General features: G+C 47.6%; 1 protein-coding gene and 1 pseudogene across 1 annotated transcript; both read right to left on the bottom strand.

Annotated features, from left to right (window-relative positions):
* Positions 1-1799: 1799 nt before the first annotated feature.
* Positions 1800-3428, bottom strand: LOC129457746 (zinc finger protein 280A). Its single transcript, XM_055233225.1, has one exon. The coding sequence runs from the start codon at positions 3426-3428 to the stop codon at positions 1800-1802; it is 1629 nt and encodes a 542-aa protein (XP_055089200.1).
* Positions 3429-12117: 8689 nt separating this feature from the next.
* Positions 12118-13108, bottom strand: LOC129457748 (glyceraldehyde-3-phosphate dehydrogenase-like; annotated as a pseudogene).
* Between the last annotated feature and the right edge of the window lie 9894 nt (positions 13109-23002).

Genomic DNA, 23002 nt, shown 5'->3' with positions numbered 1-23002 from the left:
AGACAGAGTCTCACTCTGTTACCCAGGCTGGAGTGCAGTGGCACCATCTCAGCTCACTGCAACCTCCGCCTCCCAAGTTCAAACGATTCTCCTGCCTCAGCCTCCCAAGTAGCTGGGACTACAGGTGCCTGCCGCCACGCCTGGCTAATTTTTGTATTTTTAGTAGAGACGGGGTTACACCATGTTAGCCCGGATGGTCTTGATCTCCTGACCTCATGATCCGCCTGCCTTGGCCTTCCAAAGTGCTAGAATTATAGGCATGAGCCACCGCGCCCAGCCACAAAGTGTATCTTTAAAAAAAATTTTTTTTAATAAAAAAAATAGAGACAGGGTTTTGCTGTGTTGCCCAGGCTGGTCTTGAACTTCTAGCCTCAAACAATCCTTTGACCTCAGCCTCCTAAAGTGCTGGGGTTACAGGCATGAACCACCACGCCCGGCCAACCAAAGTATTTTTGTTGTTGTTGTTGTTTTCTTTTTTTTGAGATGGAGTCTCGCTCTGTCGCCCAGGCTGGAATGCAGTGGTACGATGTTGGCTCACTGCAACCTCCACCTCCCGGGTTCAAGCGATTCTCTTGCCTCAGCATCCCGAGTAGCTGGGATTACAGGCGCCCGCCACCATGCCTGGCTAATTTTTGTATTTTTAGTAGAGACAGGGTTTCACCATATTGACCAGGCTGGTCTCGAACTTCTAACCTTGTGATCTGCCTGCCTCGGCCTCCCAAAGTGCTGGGATTACAGGTGTGAGCCACCACGCCCAGCCAGTGTATCTTAACTTATACACTCACCATCGTATTTTCAGTCCGTAGCCCCATGCCTGACATAGAATGTGTACTCAATAAATATTTATTGATTGAACAAACAATTGAATGACACATCGCTATGGTCTGAATGTTTGCATCTCCCCCAAATTCATCTTTCAAAATCCTAACCCCCAATGCAATGATATTAGGAGGTGCAGTCTCTGGGAGGTGACTAGGTCATGGAAGTGAAGTCCTCATGATTGGAATTAGTCCCCTTATAAAAGAGGTCCCAGAGAGCTGCCTTGCCTTTTCCTCCATGTGGGGACACAGCTAGAAGGTGCCATGCAAGAACCGGAAAGCAGGCCTTCACCAGCCTGAACCTTCCAGCACCTTGATCTTGGACTTGCCAGTCTCCAGAGCTGTGAGCAATAAATGTCTGTTGTTTGTAAGCCACCCAGTTTATGATCTTTTTTTTTTTTTTTTGAGATGGAGTCTCGCTTCATCGCCCAGCCTGGAGTGCAGTGGCACGATCTCGGCTCACTGCAACCTCTGCCTCCCAGAGGCTGTGCTTCAGCCTCCTGAGTAGCTGGGATTACAGGCGACCATCACCAAGCTGGCTAATTTTTTGTATTTTTAGTAGAGACGGGGTTTTGTCATATTGGCCAGGCTGGTCTTGAACTCCTGACCTCAGGTGATCCGCATGCCTCAGCCTCCCAAAGTGCTGGGATTACAGGAGTGAGCCACCTCGCCCAGCCAGTTTATGATCTTTTTTTTTTTTTTTTTTTTTTTTTTTTGTGTGTGATTCCATTTATTTAAAGTTCATAAACAAGAAAAACCTCTGAGGTCAGAATAAGAGATGCCCTGTTGGGAGCATTTGACTGGGAAAGGGCTCAAAGACTTTGGAGGTACTTCTTCACAATAGGGAGCTGATGAGATGTCACTGTAAAAAAAAACCTGACAGTTGATGACACTGCTTGCTAGCATCTACAGCCACAATGCACATATGGCCTAGCCTCACTTCTGCCTTTCGGAACTCCTGGAAGTGAGTTGAACATATTTTCAACTAGAATCCTTGCTGCAAGGGAGTCTGGAATCTCTAGCGTTCATAGCCATCTTCTTTCTCGTTTTTACAGGAGAAGGCTGAGGGTCAGTGTTGCTAACAATAACGGAAGCCATACCACTTGATCCTGGCTGAACTGAAGTTTGAATAATAACTTTTTTTTCACGAGGCAACCCTTGCAGTTGCTCCGGCTTTTTAAATGTTTGATGGTCCTTGGTTTTGTGCTCTATTTCCTCCTTCAACGTCAAAAACTGTAGCCGGCACTTGGAACACGGAAAGACCCTCCTTCTGCTGTGCCTCCAACAATGATTCATGTATGGTATTGCAGTTTTGAAAAGTTTGAGACAAAACAGACAAATCAAATTCTTTGTGTTTTCATGGCATGTTCTAAAATGTGTTTCTATATCAGCAAAGACCGACGATCTGTAATGGCAAACCTGGCACACATAGGGCATTTCGCCAGGCTTATGATGGTCCTTCATGTGTTGTAAGAGGACCTGATCTGTTTCAAATGACAATTCACAAATCTTACAGACAGCAGAGGGCCCCATGGCGATGTGTACACTATCAGTGTGACACTGTAGCTGGAAGGGAGTGGGAAACTGCCGGTGGCAGTGCTGGCAGGTGGTGTGGTCTTCCCAGCTGTCGTTCCTCTGCTTCTCAAATTCCAAATGATGCTTCATGTGATTCATAAACTTAATATTTTTTAGAACTTTCACGCAGCTGAGGCATTTAAAGGTGGTGTGAGTCTTCTGTTCCGGCTGCCCATCTCCTTTATGCTGTCCATAGTAAAAGTCGCTAAGTAACACGATGGGATTTTCTTTCTTGGGATCAAAGGTCTTGTTTTGACTTGCTAGACTTGGAATGTCTGTTATTACCAGGCCATCAGACCCATTTGCTCTCTCTGGATTGGTAAGATTGAAATGTGCCTTTCCATTATCATCAGCACAAGGAAATGTTACTCCATTCTGAACATGGTTTGATGAATTGCAGACCCCCTGTGGGGGTGTATTTGTGCTTATTATAGAAGAGATATCTGAAGGGACCACAGCTAAAGAAGGTACACCTGGGATTCCATCCCTGAGTTTCACCCTTTTGGAATCTCTGCTGTTTATATCTGAAGTGGAAAGTCGCTTTGAATCAGGAGAACTCTCATTTCTGCCTCCTCCAGAGACCATAGCTCCAACTAGACACTGAGTTCCTGAGGGGAGCGAATCTGAGAAATTGGGAGAAACAACTTGTGGTGAGCTCATTTTATAACCAGGTTCAGATGAAGACTTCATAGTGACAGGACTATCTGTTGATCTCCCCTCAGACGGAGAAACTGGCACGATGGCTTTTGCCATAGAGGTCACATGATTTGCAGGCTGCGACACGTGAGCAGGATCTTGACGGAAGATTTTCTTTCTTCTTGAATTTGAACCTGGGGTGACTCTGTTCAAAATGTTTGAAACGACTGGTTTTGAATTTGAAATCATCCCGACAAAGAGAATTTCAGCATCTCTATGTACATGCTCCACCCCAACAAAGATCAGATCTGGATCTTCATCATCCTCGTCCCTTTGTTTGGATTCTCTCAAATTCTTCTTTGGTGATTCCACTTTCTTACACAAAAAGGTATCTCCCATTTTCAATTTACTTTTTGCTTGAAGCCACTGGTCCCTTCAACTTCCAGAGCTGCCTTTTTACAAATTGCCACCAAATTTCTCAGCTCACCAGTTCCTAAAGTTGCGTGTGCATTCTAGATGATTCAGTGCAGCTCAATATGTTCCACTCTGGGCCACAAGGGAAAGCGAAGCTGGAGCTTCCTCGTCTCCACCTCCCGGAGAAATCTGTCCAGACACCGGCAGCACTGCTTCTTTCTGGGCTGGGCATGGTGACTCACATCTGTAATCCCAGCACTTTTGGAGGCCGAGGCGCAGATCACATGAGCCCAGTAGTTTGAGACCAGCCTGGCCAACATCAGTTTATGATCTTTTATTGTTGAAACCTGAATGGAATAAGGCACACATTACGTTGTTTAGTCTTCGCAGCAATTCTCACAGGGCCCAGAATACTTCAGTAACTCGCCGAAAGTCATCCAGCTCGTTAAGTGGCAGAGCCAGGATGCAAGGCCAGCGTTCCTTCCATCATCCCATGCTGCCACCCAAAAGTCCATCAATGTGCTAAGCCCTGTGCTAAGAGCTATGTGGAAAAATTAAATCAATAAGAGCTAGCCGCTGGCCGGGAGGAGTTAACTTCAAAAGAGAAAAGTTGAAGAACAGCCCAAGTTTGCCAAGATTTAAAGACCATCTCAGGACAATAACAGATGAGATGGCATGTACTTCAGTGCCAAATGCACTGTGCTGGCAAATGTGGAGAAGAGAGAGATGCACTTTGGGCTGAACCCAATGGTCTGGGAAAGCCTCAGAGACAAGGCAGAGTACAAATATCAGGAAAAGCTATGGGCACATAATTCCCCCAGGGAGACTTTGGATTCCGACTCTGGTCAATCAGTGCATGGCAATGGATCTGACCATAGGCAATTTGGGCTTTAGATCTCAGCCTAGCTGCCTGCATACCACAATGTTTTCATCATGGGCTGAAATTCTCGAGACTTTTTTTTTTTTAGAGAGAAAGGTAATTCCAGTTGGCTTTAACAAAACAGGAATCCACATTTGAGGATCCACACATGGGGAAACCATGCCTCTACTAAAAATAAAAAATAAAAAAATTAGCCTGGCATGGTGGCACATGCCTGTAATACCAGCTACTTGGGAGGCTGAGGCAAGAGAATTGCTTGAACCTGGGAGGCAGATGTTACAGTGAGCCAAAATCATGCCACCACACTCCAGGCTGGATGACAGAGTGAGATTCTGCCACAAAAAAAAAAAAAAAAAAAGATCTATTCTAATTTGCATATATTAAAAGTCTAGGTGTAGGTGGCCTTCAGGCATAACCTGATCCAGAGGTTCTACCATGTCCTAGGGACTTGGTCTCTCTGTCTCCTAGCTTTCTTTTTTCTGTTGTTATTGTTTTTGTTTTTTGTTTTTTGTTTTTTTTTTGAGACAGAGTTTTCTCTTGTTGCCCAGGCTGGAGTGCAATGGCGAAGTCTCAGCCCACTGCAACCTCTGCCTCCTGAGTTCAAGCAATTCTCCTGCCTCAGCCTCCCAAGTAGTTGGGATTACAGGCGCCTGCCACCATGCCCAGCTAATTTTTGTATTTTTAGTTGAGACGGGGTTTTACCATGTTGGCCAGGCTGGTCTCAAACTCCTTACCTCAGGCGATCCACCTCCTCGGCCTCCTAAACTGCTGGGATTACAGTCGTGAGCCATCATGCCCACACTCCTAGCTTTCACTTTACTCTAGGGCATACTTCCCCTAGTGATGGATCCTGGCTATTCTAGACTGTTATTCTCTCAGGATTAAGTCTAAAGGAAAGAGAGTTTCTCCTCCTGAATTGTTCTGGAAAGAGTCCTAGGACTTACTCTGGTTGACTTGACTTGGGTCATCACTTTTTAGCTGGTTGGAATCAGATTTGAAGTCCACGGGACACATGTTCCATGCACCAACCATATCTATAGTCTGTCACGTCTCCATTTCCAGGCCCTGGTGAGTTCAGCTGAGGGACAGTGTACAAGTGAGGGACTGGCAAAGGGACTTCTCAAAGAAGAGGAGCTGGCCGGGCGTGGTGGCTTACGCCTATAATCCCTGCACTTTGGGAGGCCAAGGTGAGTGGATCACCTGAGATCAGGAGTTCGAGACCAGCCTGGCCAACATGGCGAAACCCTATCTCTACTAAAAATACAAAAATTAGCCAGGCGTGGTGGCGGGCGCCTGTAATCCCAGCTACTGGAGAGGCTGAGGCAGGAGAAACACTTGAACCTGGGAGGTGGAGGTTGCAGTGAGCCAAGATGGCGCCACTTCCCTCCAGCCTGAGCAACAGAGTGAGACCCCGTCTCAAAAAAAAAAAAAAGAAGAGGGGCCCTGCTCCACCCTTGGAGCAGTCAGGAACCGTCCCAGTACATCATGACTGTCTTAGTCCATTCAGGCTGCTATAACAATGTATACTGGGTAGTTTACCAACAACAGATATACATTGCTCACAGTTTTGGAGGCTGTGAAGATAAGATCAAGGTACTGACCGATTTGGTGAGGGCCTGTTCCTCATAGATGCCACCTTGTTAACCTTGTTACTGTGTCCTCATACGGAAGAAGTGGCAAACAGGCTCTCTCAAACCTTTTTTCTTTTTTTTTTTGAGACGGAGTCTCACTCTGTTGCCCAGGTTGGAGTGCAGTGGTGCGATCTCAACTCACTGCAACCTCCACCTCCCAGGTTCAAGCAATTCTCCTGCGTCAGCCTCCCACGTATTTGGGACCACAGGCATGTGCCACCAACGCCCGGCTAATTTTTTTGTGTTTTTAGTACAGATTGGGTTTCACCGTGTTAGCCAGAATGGTCTCGATCTCCTGACCTTGTGGTCTGCCTGCCTCGGCCTCCCAAAGTGCTGGGATCACAGGCATGAGCCACAGCACCCAGCCACCTTTTCTTTTTTTTTTTTTTTTTGAGACGGAGTTTTGCTCTTATTGCCCAGGCTGCAGTGCAATGGCACAATCTCAGCTCACCACAACCTCCACCTCCCAGGTTCAAGCGATTCTCCTGCCTCGGCCTCCCGAGTAGCTGGGATTACAGGCATGTGCCACCACACCTAGCTAATTTTGTATTTTTAGCAAAGATGGGTTTTCTCTATGTTGGTCAGGCTGGTCCCGAACTCCTGACCTCAAATGATCCACCCACCTCAGCCTCCCAAAGTGCTGGGATTACAGGCCTGAGCCACCACGCTGGCTTTTTTTCTTTTTTTGACAGGGTCTCACTCTGCTACCCAGGCTGGAGTACAATGGCACGATCTGGGCTCACTGCAGCCTCAACCTCCCAGGCTCAAATGATTCTCCTGCCTCGGCCTCCTGAGTAGCTGGGATTACAGGTACGTGCCACTACTACCCTGCTAATTTCTTGTATTTTTAGTAGAGATGGGGTTTCACCATGTTGGCCAAGCTGGTCTTGAACTCCTGACCTCAAATGATCCACCCGCCTCAGCCTCCCAAAGTGCTGAGATTATAGGCCTGAACCACTGCACCCAGCCACACTGCAGTCTTGACCTTCCAGGCTCAGGTGATCCCCCACCTCAGCCTCCTGAGTAGCTGGGACTACAAGTATGCACCATCACACCCCGCTAATTTTTGTATTTTTTGTAGGGTTTTGCTATGTTGCCCAGACTGACCTTGAACTCCTGGGCTCAAGCAATCCACTGCCTCAGCCTCCCAAAGTGCCGGGATTACAAGCGTGAGCCACCACACTGGCCCAAACCTCTTTTATAAGGGCACAAATTCCATTCACTAGGGCAGAACCCTCACGACCTAACGACAACCCAAAGGCCCCAGCCTCTCAATGCCATCACCGTAGGGGTTAGGTTTTAACATGTGAATTTTGGAGGGACACAAACATTCAGACCATAGCAATGACATATCCTGTAGAAGACTTTCAGTAGACGAGTCTGGACTTCCTTCAAACACTCAGTTTATGAGCTCTGCTGCTGAGAAAGGGGGACCAAGGCAAGGTGGTGGGTCCTAAGGTTGACAATAATTGGAGGGCTATCTCCATTCTACAGCCTGTCTGAAGGATCAAGAGTTTCCACCCAGTATGCCCTGAACATTACCTTACACACCTGACTCACTCTGAAAATTAGAGCCTGGCATGGGAACCCTCAGGACAGAATTGGTGGCAGGACCTGGTCTGAGCATGATGGAAGGATGGTTAGAAATGATCTTGCATCCATGTGGTTCAGAGTTCAAGATGGGAGGCTGAGACAGAAGAATAGCTTGAACCCAGAAGGCAGAGGTTGCAGTGAGCCAAGATTGTGCCATTGCACTCCAGCCTGGGTAACAGAGTGAGACTCCATCTTTAAAAAAAAAAAAAAAGGCCGGGCACGGTGGCTCACACCTGTAATCCCAACACTTTGGCAGGCCGAGGCAGGCGGATCACGAGGTCAGGAGATCGAGACCATCCTGGCTAACAACATGAAACCCCGTCTCTACTAAAAATACAAAAAATTAGCCGGGCGTGGTGGCAGGCACCTGTAGTCCCAGCTACTCAGGAGGCTGAGACAGGAGAATTGCTTGAACCTGGGAGGTGGAGGTTGCAGTGAGCCAAGATCGTGCCACTGCACTCCAGCTTGGGCAACAGAGCGAGACTCCATCTCAAAAAAAAAAAAAAAAAAATTCAAAATGCCTGTCACTCTGTCACTATCTGGGCATAGTTTGTGACAACAAAGAGAAAAGCATTTGTGTTAATTTAATAACATATATACATTAGGAATGCTTTCAGCAGCAAGTAACAAAAGTCTAAAAGTCTAGCTGTAGGTGGCTTTCAGGCATAGCCTGATCCAGGGGCTCCTACCATATCCTGGGGATTACTTAAAACGGGGCTTATTTTTCTTTCTTAATAGTAAATAAATGATACTATATAGATACAGCTGCTTATGATGCCATGGCATCTGTATGATTCTCTTAGCCTTTTCCTCATGGTTGCAAGATGACTGCTGCAGCTCCAGGCATTGTGTTCACATTCTTTTTTTTTTGAGATGGAGTTTCACTCTTGTTGCCCAAGCTGGAGTGCAATGGCATGCACTCAGCTCACTGTAACCTCCACCTCCTGGATTCAAGCAATTCTCCTGCCTCAGCCTCCCAAGTAGCTGGGATTACAGATGTGCACCACCACCCCCAGCTAATTTTTTGTATTTTTAGTAGAAACAGGGTTTCACCAGGTTAGCCAGGCTGATCTCAAACTCCTGACCTCAGGTGATCCACCCGCCTCGGCCTCCCAAAGTGCTGGGATTAAAGGTGTGAGCCATGGCGCCCAGCCATGTTCACATTATAAGTAGGAAGCAGAGGGAAACAAATGATGCCAGCCACACCTGGCCTGCCTTTTTTCAAAGCTTCCCTGTAAAGCTTGAACAGCCTTCTGTTTCTATCTTATTGACCAGGACTGGGAAATACCACCTCCCTAAGCTTCAAGAGAGTCTGAGAAAGAGAAAATGTAGCTTTTCTAGACTCTATAGTGGCAGTAGCAAGAGAGAGGGAAGTGAGGAATGCCAAATAGTGCCAACCACAGGACACTTTATTGTAAATATGGCAGGATAATATTTTTTGAGACACAGATTGATGTTTTATTTGATTTCTTGATTTTAAAAAACCTTTACTATTATTATTATTATTATTTGTAGAGACAGAGTCTTACCATGTTCCCCAGACTGGTCTCAAACTTCTCGGCTCAAGCGATCCTCCCACCCCAGCCTCCCAAATTGCTGAGATTGCAGGTGTGAGCCACCATGTCTAGCCTGATTTTTTATTTTCTTCTGTCTTCCCTACTGTTAATCCAAAACCTGTCTTTGTCTCATATTCAGTAGAGAAATAGGAGAGGGTGGAAAGCAGGTAAGATCCGTGAGTTTCAGGCTTTTGTATCCCAATAGCTTAAGTCCTTACTGGAGAAAGATAAAGGCCAAAAATAGAACTTGTCATTTTCAGATGCCCTTGGGGTAGAGAGAAAAGAGAAAGGCAGAGGGGAAGTAATGAGAAAAAAGAGAGAGTTTGGGAAATCTCAGAGGGAGACGCTGTGAACTCTACTTCTTGGGGGAAAAGCGATGAGACCACAGAGAGACGCTTGAGAAAGTCCAGAGCAGATGGGACCAGGCACGGTGGCTCACATCCGTAATCCCAACACTTTGGGAGCCCAAGGCAGGAGGATCACTTGAGCGCAGGAGTTGGAGACCAGCCTTGGCAACATGGCAAAACTTCATCTCTACAAAAAAAAAAAAAAGGCAAGTTAGACATGGTGGTGCACACCTGTAGTCCCAGCTACTCGGGAGGCTGAGATAAGAGGATTGCTGGAGTCCAGGAGGTTGAGGCTGCAGTGAGCCATGATACACCACTGCACTCCAGCTTGAGGGATAGAGCAAGATCCTGTCTCAAAGAGAAAAAAAAAGAGCAGAGGGGAGAATGCTTCACACAATGCCCTAATTCTCAGTGGGCATGAGAGTAGTGGAACATTCTCTGAGCCTTGAGCATGGTCCTGAGAGGTGGAAGGAGCTGCACAGACAGAAACAAGCATCCTGTGTAAGCTGAAATCCAGGAGATCGATGTCTGAGGGGTGATGTCTCAGGCAGACCTGCATGGACAGAGGACTTCAGGACAGACACTGCCCACCATAGTTTGGCACTTCAAAAGTTACCAAGAAATATACACATTCACATAGAAAGATGAAAATGCCATCCTAGCTTGCAATAGAAATTATGCTGAGTGGCCAAGCATGGTGGCTCACGCCTGTAATCCCAGCACTTTGGGAGGCCAAGGCAGGTGGATCACCTGAGGTCAGGAGTTTGAGACCAGCCTGGCCAACATGGTGAAACCCCATCTCTACTAAAAATATAAAAATTAGCCAGGCACGGTGGTGTGCGCCTGTAATTGCAGCTACTCAGGAGGCTGAGGTGGGAGAATCACTTGAACCAGGGAGGCAGAGGCTGCAGTGAGCTGAGATTGCTCCACTGTACTCCAGCCTCGGCAACAGAGTGAGACTCTGTCTCAAAAAAAAAAAAGAAAGAAAAAGAAAAAAGAATGGAAAGGAAAGGAAGAGAAATTATTCTGACTTATGGAAAAAGTAAGAAAGTTCTTCATGCCTTCTTGAGTATGTGGTCTGAGATCATAGTCTGTGGCAGAGACCACTGGGTACCTCTCCCAGCATCCATTCTCCCCCTTCTCCTTAGGAATAAACTTTTACTTCTAGCTGGGTACACTTCCCAGCCTCCCTTGCAGCTAGGTGTCATCATGTGACTAAGCGGTGGCCAATAAGAAGTAAGCAAAATGGGACTCTATGGGACTTGTGGGACTTGTGGAAAGTTGCCTTAAAAGGAAGGAACACAAGCTTTCTCCCCACTTCCTTGTTGCTTGGAGTAAGGCAGTTCCAGCAGCCATGTTGGCCCAAGCAGTGACCTTGAAAATAGAAGGCGGATGAGAAAGTGGAGCATGAGACTCTGTGTTGTGGCCATAGCATCTTGGACCACTTGCCTTCAGATGTATTTGACATGAATGGGAAATGCACTGCATTAGTTTGTGAGGGCTGCCACGACAAAAAACAGCCAGCTCTCCACATCCTCAGGTTCTGCAACCACAGATTCAACCAACCACAGGTCAAAAATATCTGAAAAAAAAACAAAAAAAACTGTAATAGGCTGGGCACAGTGGCTCATGCCTGTAATCCCAGCACTTTGGGAGGCCAAGGCTGGAGATGGCCTGAGGTCAGGAGTTCGAGGCCAGCCTGGTCAACATGGTGAAACCCCATCTCTACTAAAAATACAAAAATTAGCTGGGTATGGTGGTGCGTGCCTGTAATCCCAGCTACTCAGGAAGCTGGGGCACGAGAATCACTTGAACCCAGATGGCAGAGGTTGCAGTGAGCCAAGATCGTCCTGCAGCACTCCAGCCTGGGCGACAGAGTGAGACTCCATCTCAAAAAAAGAAAAAAAGAGCAATACTAGGCTGAGTTCAGTAGCTCACACCTGTAATCCCAGCACTTTGGGAGGCCAAGGCAGGCAAATTACTTGAGGCCAGGAGTTTGAGACCAGCTTGAGCAATGAAATGAGACCCCCATCTCTTCAGAAAAATTTATAAAAATTAGCTGGGCATGGTAGCACACACCTGTAGTCCCAGCTACTCTGGAGGCAGAGGTGGGACGATCAATTGAGCCCAGGAGTGAGACTGCAGTGAGCTCTGATTGCGCCACTGCACTCCAGCCTGGGCAACAGAGAGAGACCCTGTCTCTAAAAAAAAGAAATAAAATACAATAAATAATACAGTATAACCACTATTTACATAGCATTTGCATTGTATTAAGTATTCTAAGTAACCTAGAGATGTTTTAAAGTATACTGCATAGATTATTTTCAAATAATATACCATTTTATACGAAGACTTGAACATCTGCTGATTTTGATACGTGGGAAGTCCTGGAACCAATCCTCAGGGACACCAAGGGACAACTGTACCTCAGACTAGGAGGTTTAAACAAGAAAAATTTATTTTCTCACAATTGTGGAGACTAGACATCCAAGATCAAGGTGTCAGCCGGGTTGGTTTCTTCTGAGGCCTCTCTCCTTGGCTTGTAGATGATCATCTTTTTAAAATTGATTGATTGATTGATTGGCTGAGTGCAGGGGACTTTATTGATGGTACACAACAAGGCGGGGCTCCCTAGGCCCCTCCCTTTTCAGGGAGTCTGCATGGAAACTGTGAGGAAGGGAGATTCGCAGTGTGGTGGGGGACTGAGTGTGGCAGGGATTTTCCAGCAGTGAGGGCCTCTCTCTTCCTCTCGTGCTCTTGCTGGGGCTGGTGGTCCGGGGGTCTTACTCCTTGGAGGCCATGTAGGCCATGAGGTCTGCCACCCTGTTGCTGTAGCCAAATTCATTGTCATACCAGGAAACAAGCTTGACAAAGTGGTCATTGAGGGCAATGCCAGCCCCAGCGTCGAAGGTGGAAGAATGAGTGTCACGGTTGAAGTCGGAGGAGACAACCTGGTGTTCAGTGTAGCCCCAGATGCCCTTCAGGGCGCGTCAGACGCCTGCTTCACCACCTTCTTGATGTCATCATATTTGACAGGTTTTTCTAGGCAGCAGGTCAGGTCCACGACCGACACTTTGGCAGCGGGGGCACCGAGGGCCATGCAAGTGAGCTTCCCATTCAGCTCAGGGATGACCTTACCCGCAGCCTTGGCAGCACCAGTAGAGGCAGGGATGATGTTCTGGAGAGCCTCGTGGCTGTCACATCACAGTTTCCTGGAGGGGCCATCCACAGTCTTCTGGGTGGCAGTGAGGGCACTGTGGTCATGAGTCCTTCCACAATACCAAAGTTGTCATGGATGACCTTGGACGGGGTGCTAAGCAGTTGGTGGTGCAGGAGGCGTTGCTGACAATCTTGAGGCCGTTGTCATGCTTCTCATGGTTCACGCCCATCACGAACATGGGGGCATCAGCAGAGGGTGCAGAGATGATGACCCTTTTGGCTCCCCCCTGCAAGTGCGCTCCAGCCTTCTCCATGGTGGTGAAGATGCTAGTGGACTCCACGACGTATTCAGCACCAGCATCGGCATGTTTGATTTTGGAGGGATCTCGCTCCTGGAAGATGATGATGGGATTTCCCCATTCTCAGCCTTGACAGTGCCATGGAATTTGCTACGGATGGAATCATACCGGAACATGTAGACCATGTAGTCAAGGTCAATGAAGGGTCATTGATGGCGACAATATCCACTTTACCAGAGTTAAAAGCAGCCCTGGAGACCAGGCACCCAATACAACCAAATTCATTGGTTCCAACCTTCACATTCACCGTGCTGAGAGAAGACGCGGCTGTCTGTCAAATGGGAGGAGCAAAAAGCCAATTTTGTTTTTTTAAGAAACAGGCTTGACCAGGCGTGGTGGCTCATGCCTATAATCCCAGCACTTTGGGAGACCAAGGCAGGTGGATCACCTGAGGTCAGGAGTTCAAGACCAGCCTGGCCAACATGGTGAAACCCCGTCTCTACCAAAAATACAAAAAATTAGCCGAGCGTGGTGGCTCACACGCCTATAGTCCCAGCTAGATGGGAGGCTGATGCAGGAGAATCACTTGAACCCAGGAGGTAGAGGTTGCAGTGAGCCGAGATCACACGACTGCACTCCAGCCTGGGCAACAGAGTGAGACTCAGTCTCAAAAAAAAAAAAAAAAAAAAGGGCTCTCACTGTGTTGCTCAGGCTGGCCTCAAACTCCTGGCCTCAAGCAATCCTCCTGCCTTGGCTTCCCAAAGTTTTGAGATTATAGGTTTGAGCCACCACAGTGGGCCTTAAATGGTCATCTTTTTCCTGTATCTTCACATGGTCTTCCCTCTGTATGTCTGTGTCCTAATCTCCTCTTCTTTTTTTCTTTTTTTTGAAACAGACTTGCTCTGTCACCCAGGCTGGAGTGCAGTGGCGCGATCTCAGCTCACTGCAACCTCCGCCTCCTGGATTCAAGCAATTCTCTTGCCTCAGCCTCCCAAGTAGCTGGGATTACAGGCACTCACCACCATGCCCAGCTAATTTTTTTCTTGAGACAGTGTCTCGCTCTGTCGTCCAGGCTGGAGTGCAGACGCGTGATCTCGGTTCACTGCAACCTCCACCTCCCTGGTTCAAGCAATTGTCCTGTCTCAGCCTCCTGAGTAACTGGGACTACAGGCACATGCCACCACGCCCAGCTAATTTTTGTATTTTTAGTAGAGACGGGGTTTCACCATATTGATCAGGCTGGTCTCGAACCCCTGACCTCAGATGATCCACCCACCTCGGCCTCCCAAAGTGCTGGGATTATAGGCGTGAGCCACTGTGCCCACCCCTAATCTCCTTTTGTTATAGGGACACCAGTCATATTGGATTGGGACCTCCGTCTGCCAATGACTTTATTTTCACTTGATTACCTCTTTAAAGGTGCTATCTCCAGATACAGTCACATTCTGAGGCACTGAGAGTTAGGACTTCAACATATGCATTTGGAGGGGGACACATTCCAGCCCATAATACACACTTGTTAGCAGGAGTCAGGCCTACCCTGCAGTGTAGCTCTGGAAATAGCCCCCTGCCCTTTCTCAGCCTGTTTCCTCTTTTGTAAACCAGGGGCTTCCACTGACAGTGCTCATGGCTGCTGTTGTGCACTGTGCTTCTTAAAAGCTCTGTCTGGGACTGATGTTTAGCTAAATTTAGGGCCAATCTGTCCCCATCGTGGGCTTGGTGGAGCTGAAGAAGGGTGTGGGTGGACTCACAAGGAGATGGCTCCAGGCCCGCAGGTTCCCCTCCTCCGGCTTTGCTAAAGGTCTCCCTTCCTCTCCTATGGTGAGGCTCCAGGAGTGGCTCAGGCCCTCCACTGAACACCGACCATCCTCCAGGCTGCACCCGGAGGACATGTGCACAAGGCCTGTTCCCAAGGCCTGCCTCTGCCCGGTGGCCCCAAGCCCAGTCTGCCCTGGACCTCAACAAAGGGATGAGTTACATTTGGCAAAGAACAGTGCTAGGTGCCTTTAATGGTTAGCCTGAGAACCCCCATTTGATGAATGGAGAAACTGAGGCAGGGTCAGGCACAGTGGCTCACATCTGTAATTCCAGCAGTTTTGGAGGCCGAGGCAGGCAGATCACTTGAGGTCAGGAGTTTGAGACCAGCCTGGCCAATATGGTGAAACCCTGTCTCTACTAAAAACACAAAAATTAGCTGGGTGTGGTGATGGACACCTGTAATCCCAGCTACTCAGGAGGCTGAGGCAGGAGAATCGCTTGAACCTGGGAGGCGAAGGTTGCAGTGAACTGAGATCATGTCACTGCACTCCAGCCTAGGAGACAGAGTGAGACTGTATCTCAAAAAAACAAAAACAGAACAAAAACAAAGAAACTGGGGGCCAGACGGGGTGGCTCACGCCTATAATCGCAGCACTTTGGGAGGCCGAGGTGGGCGGATCACAAGGTCAGGAGATCGAGACCATCCTGGCCAACATGCTGAAACTCCATCTCTACTTAAAAATACAAAACTTAGCTGGGCATGGTGGCGCATGCCTTTAATCCCAGCTACTCGGGAGGCTGAGGCAGGAGAATCGCTTGAACCAGGGAGTCGGAAGTTGCAGTGAGCTGAGATCCCGCCACTGTACTCCAGCCTGGTGACAGAGCAATACTCTGTCTCAAAAAAAAAAAAAAAAAAAGAAAACAAAACAAAAAGAAAGAAAGAATAGAAACTGGGGCAAACACCTACACTTAACACCTGGCCTTGAATCTCACCCACTTCCACCTTCTCAGGAACTTCTCACTTCTGTATTTCAATCACTTTCAATTGAATCCATCTCATGAATGTTTTATTTATTTACTTATCTGTAGAGATGGGGGTCTCCCTATGTTGCCCAGGCTGGTCTCAAACTCCTGGACTCAAGCGATCTGCCCACTTCGGCCTCCCAAAGTGCTGGGATTGTAGGGGTGAGCCACTGCGCCCAGCCAATAATTCTTATATTAGACAGAATAGCCATCATTTGTGACATGAGTTGCAAATATTTTTTCCTAGTTTGTCATTTTCCTTTTGACTCTATTGAGGTGAAGGAGACATAGGCTCTTGAGTACATTTCTAATGGCTTGTGCAGATTGCTACCACTCCTGTGATTGACAATTTGGCATTATCTAGCAAAATTGCAAATGCATTTATCCTTTGACTCAGCAGTCTCATTTCTGGGGATGTTTTTTCCTGATCAGATAGCTCAGATTTTCTTTTTTCTTTCCTTTATTTATTTTTTCTGAACACTCCTGGGAATTTATGCTATAGAGCTACTTTACATGAATGAGTATTGTGTGTGGGGGGGGGCGGGGCTTGGTACTGTTGACTTTGTTTTTAGAAGACTGGAAACAGTCTAGGGAATCATCAAAATCATCAATAGGGAAGTGATGAAATAAACTATGTTAAATCCACAAAACGGAATATTTTGTTGCCATAAAATAATGAAGAAGGCTTGTATGTATTGTAATGAAAAGAGCTCTAGGATATACCGTTAAAGTGAAAAAAGCAAGGAGAGGCTGGGCACGGTGACTCGCACCTGTAATCTCAGCACTTTGGGAGGCTGAAGTGGGCAGATCGCTTGAGCCCAGGAGTTTCAGACCAGCCTGGGTAACATGGTAAAACCTCGTCTCTACAAAAAATACAAAAAATTAGTCCCAGCTAATCAGGAGGCTTCAGGTGAGAGGATCACTTGAGCCCAGGAAGTTGAGGCTGCAGTGAGCCACGATCGCACCACTGTACTCCAGCCTGGGTGCAGCGAGACCCTGCCTCAAAAAAAGAAAGAACTATATAATGCCACATTTGGATGCCTACCCAAGACACAATGCCAAAGCAGAGGTTTGCAACCAGGGCGATTTTCCCAACAAGAGATGTTGGGCAACATCTGGAAGCAATGTTTGCAACTAGGGATGGGGCCAGGCACGGTGGCTCATGCCTGTAATCCCAACACTTTGGGAGGCCGAGGCGAGCGAATCACCTAAGGTCAGGAGTTTGAGACCAGCCTGACCAACATGGAGAAAACCTGTCTCTACTAAAAATACAAAAATTAGCTGGGTATGGTGGCGTGTGCCTGTAATCCCAGCTACTCGGGAGGCTGAGGCAGGAGAATCACTTGAACCCAGGAGGCGGAGGTTGCAGTGAGCCAAGACTGTACCACTGAACTGCACTGCACTCCAGCCTGGGTGACAAAATGAGACTCTGTCAAAAAAAAAAAAAAAAAAAAAAACCTAGGGATGGGGTGCTACTAGCATCTAGTGAATAAAAGGTAGGAAGGCTGCTAACACACAGGACAGCCCCCTATGACTCAGAATCATCCAGCCCAAATGTCAACAGTGACAAAGTAAAGAAACCCTGGATTAGCATTTTCTCTGACATCAAAGTTAAATCCAGTGGACTTCTGTTTTTAAGTCTTTATCTATCTTGGCCTCTGAAGGAGTATGCAGGATCATTGACTCTCCCTCCTACATGCAAAGCTGAATCCTGTGACTTCTGCCATGATGCTGGCTTCCCTTCCTCCATCCCCTTTGAGGGCTCATCCTCCTACATGGCAATTAGATATCAGGGTTCCTGGAGGCGAGTCCTAAGCCCTCTTTTTGTCTCACCCCACACTGACCCTCACTGATCCCACTCACTTTGACTTTGTTTTTGGTTTATTTCAATAGAGATGGGGTTTCACCATGTTGCCCAGGCTGGTCTCAAACTCCTGGCCTCAAGCAATCCTCCAGCCTCGGCCTCTCAAAGTGCTGGGATTACAAGTGTGAGGCACTGACCCAGCCACACCTTGGACTTTGGTTACCATCTTTTCTTTTCTTTTCCTTTTTTTTTTTTTTGACGGAGTCTCGCTCTGTACCCCAGGCTGAAGTACAGTGGCGCAATCTCGGCTCACTGCAACCTCTCCCTCTCGGGGTCAAGCAATTCTCCCGCCTCAGCCTCCCAGGTAGCTGGGACTACAGGCGCGTGCCACCACGCCTGGCTAATTTTTTTATTTTTAGTAGAGATGAGGTTTCACCGTGTTAGCCAGGATGGTCTCGATCTCCTGACCTCATGATCCACCCGCCTCGGCCTCCCAAAGTGCTGGGATTACAGGCGTGAGCCACTGCGCCCAGCGTTGGTTACCATCTCTACACCAATTCCCACAATTATACACAGCCCAAACCTCACCTTGCAGTCAATTCCATACATCTAACTTCCTGCTCCACAACCTCGCCTAGATGTTTCCAAGGCCCCTGGGGCTCATCAGGAGGACGAGCTTGCATTCAGGGTCTTCCATACTCAATCCTCTTTTGGTGTCCCTATTTCAGTGACTAGCAAAACCATCGATCTAGATCCACAAGCAAGAAGCCTAGAAGTCCGCTGGGCACCGTGGCTCATGCCTGTAATCCCAGCACTTTAGGAGGCCGAGGCAGGTGGATTATTTGAGGCCAGGAGTTTGTGACCAGCCTGACCAACACAGTGAAACCCCGTCTCTACTAAAAATACAAAAAAATTAGCCAGGCGTGGTAGTGGGTGCCTGTAATCTCAGCTACTCCGGAGGCTGAGGAAGGAGAGTCACTTGAACTCAGGAGGCAGAGGTTGCAGTGAGTCAAGATCACGCCACTGCACTCCAGCCTGGGCAACAGAGTGAAACTCCATCTCAAACACACACATACACATACACACACACACACAAATTTTGATTTTTGTGAGCCACGGCTCCCGGCCATAATAGCCCTTAGATTTTTGAGTGACACAGAACTGAAGGAATTGAATGCAAGCTACTGTTGCTACCTGGGGAAGAAGGGTCACAGGCAAAGGCACAGAAAGTGCAAAGACCCTTCAGTAATGAGAGAAGATGAGTATCATTCCCCGCACACTTACTGGCTATTTGTATTTCTTTATTTCCATTTACCAGTTTACATTCTCTGATTTTCCTTTTTTCTTCTATTTTCTTTTCTTGTTTGTTTGTTTTCTTTTCTTTTCTTTCTTTTTTTTTTTTTTTTTTTTTTAAGATACAGTCCTGCTGTGTCACCCAGGCTGGAGTGCAGTAGCAGGATCTCAGCTCACTGCAGCCTCTGGCTCCCAGGTTCAAGCAATTCTCCTGTCTCAGACTCTTGAGTTGCTGGGACTACGGGTGCATGCCACCACGTCCGGCTAGTTTTTTTGTATTTTTAGTAGAGTCGGGGTTTCACTGTATTGGTCAGACTGGTCTCAAATGCCTGACCTCAGGTGATCCACCCACCTTGGCCTCCCAAAGTGCTGGGATTACAGGCGTGTTGTTTGTTTTCATTTTTGTTTTTGTGTTTTGAAACAGGCTGGAGTGCAGTGGTGCAATCACAGCTCACTGCAGCCTCAAACTCTTGGGCTCAAGTGATCCTCCCACCTCACGCTCTGAAGTAGCTGGAACTATAGGCAATCACCATCACGCCCAGCTAATTTTTTTTGTATGTTTTGTAGAGATGGAGTCTCATCATGTTGCCAGGTTGGTCTCGAACTCCCGGGCTCGAGCAATCCTCCTACCTCAGGCTCTCAAAGTGCTGGGACTAATGACGTGAAGACGTGAGCCCAGCCTGCTCTTTTTCCTATTGGATTTACAGTCCTTTTCTTTCTGATTTGTGAGAGCTAATTTTGGTTTATGGATATTACCCCTTATCTGTCCTTTGCATTACGCGCTTTTAAAATCATTTGCTATTTGTGTTTGTTTTGCATATGGTAGTTTTTGCTGCATAGACAATTTTCCATTTTTTTTAGTCAATTTTTTTTTTTTTTTTTTTTTTTTGAGATGGAGTCTCTGTTGCCCAGGCTGGAGTGCAATGGTGTGATCTCAGCCCACTGCAATGTCTGCCTCCCAGGTTCAAACGATTCTCCTGCCTCAACCTCCCAAGTAGCTGGGATTACAGGTGCCTGCCACCATGCCCAGCTAATTTCTGTATTTTAGTAGAGAGGGGATTTCCCCATGTTGGCCAAGCTGGTCTCAAACTCCTGACCTCAAGTGATCCGCCTTGGCCTCTCAAAGTGCTGGGATTACAGGCGTGAGTCACAGCGCCTGGCCTTTTCTAGTCAAATTTATGATTTCTGAACTCGGTTTCTCATCTGGAAAAGCCTTTTGCATCGAGTTTTTTTTTTTAATCATTTACATTTTATTTTAATTCTTTTATAGCTTTATTTTTAACTTTGAAATCTCTGATCCATCTGTTGTTTCCTAGGGTTTAAAGAGTAAGGTATCTAGTAACTGTGAATATAGCTTTATATTTCTCCAAAGACCATCAAGTAGCCCAACTTTTCCTCACTAATTTGCTTTGTTTTTGTCTTGTTTTAGAGACAGGATCTTGCTCTGTCGTCCAGGCTGGAGTGCACTGGTACTGGAAGCTCACTGCAGCCTCAAACTCCTGGGCTCAGGTGATCCTCCGACCTCAGCCTCCGGAATAGCTGGGACTACAGATATGTGCCACCACGCATGGCTAATTTTTTTAGTTTTTTTAGAGACCAGATTTTACCATGTTACCCAGGCTGGTCTCAAACTCCTGGGCTCAATTGGTCCTCTCGTCTTGGCCCCCAAAAGTGCTGGGATTACAGGCGTGAGCACCACACCTGGCCCTTCCTCATGACCTGAAACGCCCCTGTGTCGGATGTTAAGTTCAAATCTACCCCTTTCGTAGTCATCTTTGCAATGCTGAGGCTACAACTGTGCAAACCACCTTAGCCGCTCTCTGCTAGACTCCCTGCTGGAGGTGGACTGCGAGGCTGGGGGAGTGAGGACACCAGAGTCCTTCCTGTTCCCATGACCTTGGGGCAATGGTGATGCTACTGGGTGGCTTGGGGGACTTTAGCCCTCCCACCACTTGCTCTTCTGTCCCCCCACCAAGTCCTCCCAAATAAACATACTCTAAGCCAGGCACGGTGGCTCACGTCTGTAATCCCAGCACTTTGGGACGCGAAGGCTGGTGGATCACCTGAGGTCAGGAGTTTAAGACCAGCCTGGCAAACATGGCGAAACCCAGTCTCTACTAAAAATACAAAAATTAGCCATGCGTGGTGGCAGGTGCCTGTAATCCCAGTTACTGGGGAGGCTGAGGTAGGAGAATCACTTGAACCAGGGATGCAGAGGTTGTAGTGAGCTGAGATCGCACCACTGCACTCCAGCCTGGGCAACAGAGCAAGACTCCATCTCAAAATAATAATAATAATAATAATAATAATAGCAATAATAAACATACTCTTGAGTTAAACAGCACGTCTGTCTTCCAATGTTGCCTTGAAACAAACTCCCCAGTACTTCTCTTTCTCTTCCAACCAGATTGCCAGATTGCCATCCTAAAGATGTCTGCAGAGAAATTCTGAAATGGATCTGACTCTCTGAAGTGAGAGCTGAAGCCAGGCACAGGGGCTCATGCCTTTAATCTCAGCGCTCTGAGAGGCTGAGGCAGGAAGCTCTCTTGAGCCTAGGAGTTCGAGACCAGCCTGGGCAACATAGGGAGACCCCCATCTCTATTTAAAAAAGTAAAATAAAATAAAAGATAAAAAAATAAAGAAGGAGGCCAGGCGCGGTGGCTCATGCCTGTAATCCCAGCACTTTGGGAGGTCAAGGCGGGCAGATCATGAGGTCAGGAGATCGAGACCATCCTGGCCAACATGGTGAAATCCCGTCTCTACTAAAGATACAAAAATTAGCCAAGCATGGTGGCGTATGCCTTTAATCCCAGCTACTCAGGAGGCTGAGGCAGGAGAATCGCTTGAACTCAGGAGGCGGAGTTGCAGTGAAGCGAGATGGTGCCACTGCACTCCAGCCTGGTGACACAGCGAGACTCCATCATAAATAAATAATAAATAAATAAATAGGAGAGCTGACAACTGCCTAAGAGGGCTGTTCTCACATATCCCACCTTGCTGAGGTCTGCACATAGCTTGCCCACGCTGCCAACCTTCTCTGTGAGCCAAGTGTGCTCACCCTAAGATGGCACTCCCAGCCCCCACTCTCTCCTGGTTCCTCCTCCCCACCACACAACTGTCCAGAAGAAGGATCCAGACCAGGGGGCAGAGTCCCCTGTGGCTAGGGACTGACTCCGCTGGGCTGGGCATCTGAGGCCACCAGGGAGCCACCATAGTTCTTTGGGCAGCTCCATTTCAACACAGGGCCACGTGGCAGGGGCAGTTCCCTTGCTGGTATTTGATGGAACAGCTGCAGCACGCAGGGGAGGGATTCTTCTTATTGTGTATGGATCCCCAAGGACAGACTAAGGGCCAGGAGGTGGAAGGTACAGGAAGGGAGCCTGTGATGGTTAGTATTGAGTGTCAACTTCATTGGATTGGAGGATGCAAAGTATTGATCCTGGGTGTGTCTGTGAGGGTGTTGCCAAAGGAGATAAACATTTGAGTCAGTGGCCTGGGAGAGACAGACCCACCGTCCGTCTGGGTGGGCACCATCTAATCAGCTGCAAGTGTGGCTAGAATAAAAGCAGGCAGCAGAATGTGGAAGCACTAGGCTGGCTGAGTCTTCTGGCCTCCATCTTTCTCCCGTCCTGGATGCTTCCTGCCCTCAAACATCAGACTCCAAGTTTTTCAGCTTTTGGACTCTTGGACTTATACCAGTAGTTTGCCAGGGGCTCTCGGGCCTTCAGCCACAGACTAAAGGCTGCACTGTCAGCTTCTCTAATTTTGAGGTTTTGGGACTTGGACTGGCTTCCCGGCTCCTCAGCTTGCAGACAGCCTATTGTGGGACTTCATTTGTTATCGTGTGAGTCAATTCTCCTAATAGACTCCCCTTCAAATATTCATCTATCCTATCAGTTCTGTCCCTTTGGAGAACTCTGACTAATAGAGAGCCCTTTTAATTGCCTGCAGCTCTGTGGGAGGTAGTGAGTTTCCCATCCGTGTTCCTTTCCCTGGAATGCTCTTCCCACAAGGATTTGCAGAGCTCTCTACTCAGCCCCTTGAGGTCCATGCCACTCAAGTGTCACTTTATCAGTAAGGCCATCTGCAGCCACCTACCTAACATTGCAGACCTCCCACTCCATCCTCTTCTTGCTCTACTTTCTTCATCACTTATTATCATCATCCATTTTTATTAATTTATTTTTCTTTTTTTTTTTTAGATGGAATCTCACTC

Source organism: Symphalangus syndactylus, chromosome 11 (genome assembly GCF_028878055.3).
Source record: "Symphalangus syndactylus isolate Jambi chromosome 11, NHGRI_mSymSyn1-v2.1_pri, whole genome shotgun sequence".
Taxonomy (NCBI): Eukaryota; Metazoa; Chordata; class Mammalia; order Primates; family Hylobatidae; genus Symphalangus; species Symphalangus syndactylus.
The sequence above is the reverse complement of the archived record's forward strand: the minus strand, read 5'-3'. Positions and strand labels throughout refer to the sequence as shown.